Source organism: Astatotilapia calliptera, chromosome 14 (genome assembly GCF_964374335.1).
Source record: "Astatotilapia calliptera chromosome 14, fAstCal68.1, whole genome shotgun sequence".
Taxonomy (NCBI): domain Eukaryota; kingdom Metazoa; phylum Chordata; class Actinopteri; order Cichliformes; family Cichlidae; genus Astatotilapia; species Astatotilapia calliptera.
The window spans coordinates 28867450-28875420 of record NC_137435.1 but is presented as its reverse complement, the minus strand read 5'-3'; the positions used below and the strand labels follow the sequence as shown (position 1 = coordinate 28875420).

Here is a 7971-nt window from a genome sequence, read left to right as displayed (position 1 = left end):
TAAACTTTTCTTTGCTCTATGTAATTTTCTCCTCAAAACGCATAGTGGACTGCGTTTCGATACCCCTCCCAGTTTTGTTTTTTCATGTTTTTTTCCTCGAGTACATGATATCGAATTTGATGGTAACAACAATGAATATTCATAGGGAGGCTATTTAGCTGCATGTATGAAGCTAAATATGTTATGTTCATACATACAGTTAAATAACGTTTGCATTAATGTCATGCAATTCAATTAAATTCATCATATTAACTCATATACATGATCAGAACAGTGTTCATTTCTGTGTAAATAGTCTGTTTTTAGAAAATTGTCTCACCATTGGCTTTTTTAAAAAATATTTTACTCATCATATTACTTAATTTTGTTCATTAAAGTTTGAATTTTTCATCCAAGCACAGTCCACATTTCCAGCATTTCTTTAGCATTGCTAACTTCCTGTAAGGAAGCTGAAACGGACAGATCCACATTCAGACGAAACAGATCCAAAATGGTAGAGATGATTCAAACAGATTTAGTTCATTTCATTGCATTTTGCACAAAAAAGTGCTTCAAGATGTCTGCCGTTTGGCAAGACTGGCTTGGACTACAAGTTCCATATGGCACTCGGTCGTTTCTATAGAAACGAATTGTTGTCTCATTACTGGAAGCTGTGCCACCGTGACGTGTATTAGCTGTATAATATACCTTACACTCTGGGTAAGTGAAATATCCACATAAATGATTAAAACTGATCAGTATGGTTAGAAATAGCGTTTATGGCTCAAATGTGCTGCTTAGCATACTTAGCATGACTTGACAGATCATGACACGTTTATGGTGCTTTTACAGAAGCTTTAAATTCATTATCTGCAGCAGTGAGTGTGTGTTATTCACTCATATCACAAACTTTTCGTTCGTGCTGTTTGTGTTTATGATCGTGCTGTGTTTAAAGACGTTCTTGTTAAACGCAGTACTTCACCGTAACATCATCTCCCCCTGCTGGCGGGTGACTATGTATGCAGCTCCAGTGGATTTATCTTTTAAAAACATCAGCAGTTTAACAGGTAATACTCTTTGCTATATCGCTCTTTATGTAGGATCTTAAGGGCTGCAAGAGGTCATTTACAATAAATAAGTAAATTATTAGTTATCTCTAACTTAATGAACCTATTAGGATGCACACTTATATAGTCCAAATCAAATGATAATCCTTTTGGGGTAATTCAAATCCATTTAAAATGTATAATTTAAAGTCACTCTGAAATATTGATGTTTTGAAAAGAAACTGAAGTAATAAAACAGGGTCATGGCGCTTTAAAATTTATACATAACTTACATTAGTTGGGGGGGAAGCTGTTGTTGGAATTTTAAGTTAAAGAAGTAAATTGTCAGAAGATCCAACTGAATAACACAAAGAAATTACTTATTTTTCCACTTGTGTGACGATCAAAGCTCTAACAGTGGGTTTGGGTGGGCCTCAGAAGATTATCACATTTCAGACTGGACAATGGCAGCCTGAAGTTTGGAACAGTTGCTCTTTAGATTTCTAGTCTGTCCTTATCTCACTACAAGCACCCCCCCCCCCTCCCCCCAAGAGAAATGTTAAATATATTTGTGAGTATCGATTAAGATATTTAAAATAATTTCTGACCATTTTTATGAGAATTTTATGTTACGTCGGAGGGATTCGTTAAGCCTCAAGTCCTTTATATTAATGAAAAAGATGGCAACACTAATACAGCAGCACATAAAGTCAAACACAATCACAGGCCCGTACTTTAGTAGCACTTAATATTCACTTAATATTCATAAAATAATGTTTTATTTTATTTGGGGTTTCAGACACATGGATAGAGGAGCCCAACAGCGGTCTGCGGCCTCTAAAGAAAAATTCAGAGATGAAATATCTCAGCTGTTCGCTCCGCCTCAACAACAACAACATCACTGAGCTTCATGACCTCCAGAAGACTGTTAGCCATTTCCTGGCTCAGCCGGCACATCTAACCTGGTTGGATCTTTCCTTCAACAAAATCACACACATAGACCACGTGAGTGTCGTTATCAGCAGCTGCTTGTCTTTCTTTTACATCTGAAGTACATCTGAAGCTGGTGTACACATGTGTGTTCCAGGTCTTGTGTGAGTTGCGTGAACTGCGTGTGTTGTACCTTCATGGAAACAGCATTTTTATTCTGTCAGAGGTGGACAGGCTGGGAGTGCTGCCACATCTGCACACCATCACTCTGCATGGAAATGTCATAGAAACCAACAAGGCATACAGGTGGAGATTTTCTCAACTGTATTTTACACTAAACACTCGTCACACATGTCCCAGGGAGCTTTAATGTGTTTTAAATGGGAGATATTTTATAGAAGCTGATGATAGTTTGCTGTTTACAGAACCAAGTCCAGACAATCAGAAGCTCAGACACCTCAGAGGTGTAGAATGAGGGATTGCTCTCATTCTGCAGATGTCTGTAAGTGTGACATGAGTGCACGGCAAGCATCTAAGTTCATAACATTGTAACAGGTGCTTAAATGCAGATAGGGTTCATATTACTTGTCCTAGTCTGCATAGCAACACCGGTTAAAAAAACACATACAGTGCAGTGACTGCAGGCTCATGTCCATCTGCAGACAGAGGCGCCTCTGTTTAAAACCGATTTCTAATGAGTGACAGCAGCTTCTTCATTCATTTAGAGCATGTTTGCAGTGCTGGTTACACAAGATAAAGTTTGGATGCGTTTGCAAAGACGAGGCCTTTTTAGTATTCAGTGTTATTTCTGTATAAATGTCTACAAAATGTGCCTGAGATATTTATTGGGCGTCTTTCTGTATGTAGGAATCGTGTGATTACCGTCCTGCCTCGGTTAAAGACAATGGACTTCAGTGCCATAACGCGACAGGAGCGAGTCTTGGCAAAGATCTGGCACCAGAGCAACAGCCGCTGCAGGAGCAGCAAGGTTAACCAGTGACTGCTGGCTCGTCTCCATCCATAAACTGATACTCTTTACCTATTTGTCAAGTGCACACTTTATTAAGCATGAAGCACACATAAAGGGATTAATCCAAACACTGAATAAAGAGGCGGACATTACTATTAAAAATCTAGCTGTATGATCTGGCATTGTATGGATGGCAAGCCAGTCCTTAAATACTAAGAGTATATGAGAAGGTGACTGAGAGCTGCAGAGAAAGCAGGAGGGTCACAGAGAGAAAAATAAAAAAGAAGAGGGAGAGGCTCTGGGAAACAATGACCCTTTGAGCATTAATATCAAGGGGTATGTCACAATCTCTCACCTTTTTCTCAAAAAAAAAAAAAAAGAGCTTATATGTGTTGCATTTTGTGTAGTAATCTCTTGTACTGAGCGATATGAGCTCAAAACAGGCCATAAAGTGACAAAATTCAGCCTACTTCTGCTTACTAGCACGGCCTATAACTCAGAACTAAGTTTAATAGTAATTTTGCATGGCTTTATTAAATATACTAAAGGCAGTATACAAAAAAAGCATAAAAAAAGAGACACCTGACTTTTCTTTAAATCAGTTAACTCAAGCGTGGCTGATTGATGAGGCCACTGATAATAACCGTTCTTCAGAATTAGTAGTGTTGTAGTACATTACTGTGTTCTTTATCCATAGATCACAAAATGTTGTCATTCACATCCAGATATCTGATCATTCATGTGGGTTTTGGAAATATTTTAATACTGTTTGCAACAAAGTTAAATTAAAGAAAGTGCTGTTGACCATCTCTGTAGCATCACTGAATAATTACATCTCACATAAGAGCACACTGGGGTCAGGACAGGAGCGATTTGTTAAAAGTCTTTAATGAATTAAACAAAAAACAAAACTAAAACTTTTTGGTACTAGCCTAAGACATTACAAACATATTTCAGGTAGTATTACACTTTTGAGTAACAAACATAAAGGGGGAAAAAATGCCAAGAACCCATTGCAAAAAGCTCAGATCAGTTGCGTGGTTTAAATAATCAAAGCCTAGCAGATTATCCCTTTTGTGTCTAGAGCGCTTCACCGTGCTCCCTGCCCACGCATACAGTCGTGCTCTCCTCCGAGGAGCAAATATATACTCGAGAAACAGAAATAAATAATCACAAAAAGGGACCAATTCGTTTTATTTGCTGCTATAGACTGATTGTTAACACCCTGCCCCCTGCTGCACTGCTATAACGGTTAGTTTCTGATTATGAACGAATCCAATCATATTGCAATCTGCAGGGGAAACCTCTTTGTTTAAAAGCTTAACAAATGCAGGCCTTAAAAGGGTTCTTGTGTTTCATAAAAACTTATCGCCACAAGATCTTAGCCAATTCTGACCAGTGAAGTCTCTACAAAAAGGAGGGACTTCATACAATCCATCATGTTTAGTTTTTATATTCAAGCAGAAAATTCTGTACAAAGGCATGAAGACACAATATCTGTCCCTACACACACTCGCACACACCCAACCACGCACTTTCATCTTTGAATATTACACTTGAACTTCTGGCCTGCTCGTTTATTTAATGCTAGATAAGCGCAGAGGACACAGCGCCACCTGTAAACTCCAGAATTGTGACCCAAGAAAAGCTGCATCCTCACCCACCAGCCAAGGAAAGGTTATTAAGGTTTGGCCTCGACTGGAATAACAGATTACTCCACCGTCACTGTCAAATGTCATTGAAATTCACTCTAACTAGTTTAGTGTGAGTTGTTTATGGTTGCCAGTATACTCCACTAAACGATAACATTTTAATTTTGGGAGAAAAAGCGTGTCATTCCTTTTTACTGGTGCTAATATTAACATTAACATTTTGTTGCTCAGGGATAAAGACTGAAGAATTTCTGGTGACATCAAGGATGTAAAACAGAGCTAAACATATATGAAGAGTTAAGATTAAATCATGTTTGGTGGTTTTGTTTTGCTTTTTATTCCCCTGGTAAATAACATATTCAACATGTGGTGCAGTGATTATTTGCGATATTCCACGCCACAGTGATCCCTTTTTTTCAGTGGAGACTTTATCAAATGCATTGTATTAACCAACAGCTTTGTGTCAAAAATCCAACAGCTTTATCCCAGGTGAGTCCAACATAGGTATCAGCAAGGTGACAAGCTAGCTCTGATTCTCAGAAAACAAAGAAACTAAAAACACCTGTGGAAAACTTTTTTTTTTTTTTAAGAGATCATCAAAAAGTTTGATTTCCACAGCTGGAGGCCTCGCTGATGTACATACGAGCTCAAACCCATCTTCCATTTGTCACTAAATTAATTACACTCGAGGACAGCCATGGGGTAAGACCCTACATTGTCTTCGTCTTTGAAGCAGTTTAAAGCAGAAAGCAGGAGGACCAAAATGTTTAATGACGGGTGGGGCTGGAGGTTGAGGATGCAGGAGTGACACGAAGAAAGTGGGACTGGAGCAACAATATGCAGGCCAGAGTTGCAGAATCAGGGAATGGCAAACTGGACCACCAAGTCTTCTTTAGCATCCACTTTGATTTGAGATATTGCACTGTAAGCATAGGCTGCTATCTTAGACACCTGCAAAGAAAAAAGAGAAGTCAAATTCTAACCGCTTAGCTGTCTTTAAAATGACATGACTGGGGATTCTGCACAGGAATCACACAGCCCCATTCAATCAGAGTATGTTACATATGGATGGATACCTGCTGAACATCTGAGTATGGCACCAGGTCACTCGCAAGTACTTGGTGGGGCTGGCTGGTGAGGGAGGGGAGAGCGAGGGCTTTGTTTTGAGGCAGACTGGTGCTCAATACAGTCATCTTTGTACTGAAGAGAGAAAAACATAAAGAAATCAGCTGTGCTGCTATTTAAGTTCTCTTAAACCAGTAGACTGTGCTTTGAGGAGCTAGTGTTTAACCTGCACCTGTGTTTTAGTGTAAACGAGGCTGCTCTGTTTGGTAGAAATCAAACAACATGCTGAAGAGCCATCCAAAATTATTATGAGCCAGTAAACAAAACCCATCAAGCCATAAACCGTCTATTTGCACACCTGTATTGTCGAGCTCTGTCCATGTACTCATGCGGCTCCACCATGATGGCGTCTGCTGCTGAGACGTCGATGATGTTCCTGATGTACAGGGGGATAACGGTATGTTTATTACACAGACACTCTTGCGTTATTGTCAGTGGCATGGCTACATTTGCATTAAGGAGGGTCTTACTGTGCCGTCTTTGTCAGGATGGATGAAAGGAGGGCCTGTTCATTTGACAGCGCTGATGAGCTAGTTCCAGGGTTCCAGCCGGTCCCGCCATTTAGTGGTTTGCTGGGAGGGTTCGGGGAGATGAGCGGCTTTGTCTCTTCCTTAAACAAATCAAGAAATTTAACTTACTTCTTTTTCCTTCTAAATCAAAGCTAATTATGACAGTTGAGACCACTTTAAAGTTATCATTTATTTTGTTTTATTTTACTTCATTATTTTGTGTGTGTGTGTGTGTGTGTGTGTTAATATAATTACATTATAGTAATGCAACAACGCACAAAGTATCACTTCTGCAACTTGTGGTGCTCTTACAAATACTCCAAAAGTAATTTCTTCAGTCTAAAACAAATATATGAGCACAACACAGGCAGGCAGAGAAAGATAGATCTTCATTCTGTCCCCATTGCTCCTTTAAACTGGAAAGATGCATGGAGGAAGAAATGACTTGTTTCTCTAAACTAAAAATAGCTGGGAATCTTTAGGGTCATATGACTACATGAAAGTAAAATCCCAAATGTCCCTCACCTTGCCGTTTGTCCTATCTAACACGTTAGCAACTTATTCTTTACTTTTCACCTCGCTTTAAAACCATTTATATAAGTAAATAACTTTTTTTTTTTTAAACCATCAAAACACATCTCTTTGCCTCTGGATCTGTTAAAGCTTTCTGAAGTCAGACTGTTTATCATCTTGGCTAACTTAACTGGCTTGTACTTCACAAAAGGCCTAGCCAAAGGCTAGCTTACAGTAGCAAGCTGCTAGCCCCTAGAAAACGACCACTTGTTAACGTCGTCACGCATTACTCACGTGTACCGTCTGCGGGGAAATATGCCCAAAGGGATAATATACTATTAGGTACTCCACTTTTAAATTGCCCAGCTTTCACATATTGGGTTTAGCCTGCTAACAGCTAACTACCTGAGTTGTGTTCTCGTTCTCGCTGCTGTAACAGCAACCCATGGCAACGTCCGACGGCCGACACTACACAACCCCGGCGTCCCTTCTCTCCGTCAGAAACCAGTCGTGCTGTTCTTCTCTAGCAAACATAAAAGTTGTCTCCAGCGTGGTTGTATTATAACCTCATCTAAAGGTAAGGAGCTACTGTCAGAAGCAGCAGCAGCTTCTCGGGCGAGCTATCACATGACAGTAGCTCTAACGCAACAACACAAGAACCACTTCCGGTTTTTGAGAAGCGACGTCGGACCTCGTCACGTGAAGAGGAAGCTTTAAACGTGAACTGAATGAATGATAAATAAATAGATAATATCAATCCATCCATTCGCTTCCGCTTATCCTTTTCAGGGTCGCGAGGAAATGAATAATATATTAATACTAATATACGACATTTTTAGTATGTTGCTTTTTGATGGTTTCATTATGTATTTTTTGTTTACGTACTGTTTTTTGTAACGGTGAAGACGCAATGAAGGTAGATGAGTTTAAATACCTGGGGTTAACCATCCAAATCAATGGACAGTGCACAAAAGAGGTTAGGGTTAGAGTGGAGCCGGGGTGAAGTGGGTGAAGACGAGCGTCCTGTGAGATTTGTGCCAGATGGTAATGAGACCTGATTTTAAGTAGAGAGCTGGAGGTGGCAGAGCTGCAGATGATATGATTTTTAAAATTGAAAGTGAAAAGGATTGGCAGGATTAGAAATGCGTATATCAGAAAGAAATCTCAGGTTTAACACTGGCTGAAATGCAGCCAAAAACCTTACAGAGTCGCCACCATATTTTATAAACAGTTTGTGTTGTACTTGT

The 7971-nt window shown here is 39.5% G+C and overlaps 2 protein-coding genes across 2 annotated transcripts; one reads left to right on the top strand and one right to left on the bottom strand.

Moving 5' to 3' along the window:
- The first annotated feature begins 556 nt into the window (after nt 1-556).
- lrrc51 (leucine rich repeat containing 51) lies at nt 557-5034 on the top strand. Its single transcript, XM_026193178.2, has 5 exons — nt 557-699; nt 954-1046; nt 1825-2030; nt 2113-2261; nt 2823-5034. The coding sequence occupies exons 2-5, from the start codon at nt 995-997 to the stop codon at nt 2953-2955; spliced, it is 540 nt and encodes a 179-aa protein (XP_026048963.2). The 5' UTR covers nt 557-699; nt 954-994; the 3' UTR covers nt 2956-5034.
- On the bottom strand, nt 3796-7450 carry lamtor1 (late endosomal/lysosomal adaptor, MAPK and MTOR activator 1). The gene is made up of 5 exons (XM_026193179.2): nt 7130-7450; nt 6173-6312; nt 6001-6078; nt 5654-5777; nt 3796-5528 (listed from the first exon to the last, which is right to left on the bottom strand). Exons 1-5 carry the CDS (start codon nt 7169-7171, stop codon nt 5436-5438), a joined length of 477 nt encoding a protein of 158 aa, XP_026048964.1. The 5' UTR covers nt 7172-7450; the 3' UTR covers nt 3796-5435.
- Nucleotides 7451-7971: the final 521 nt, after the last annotated feature.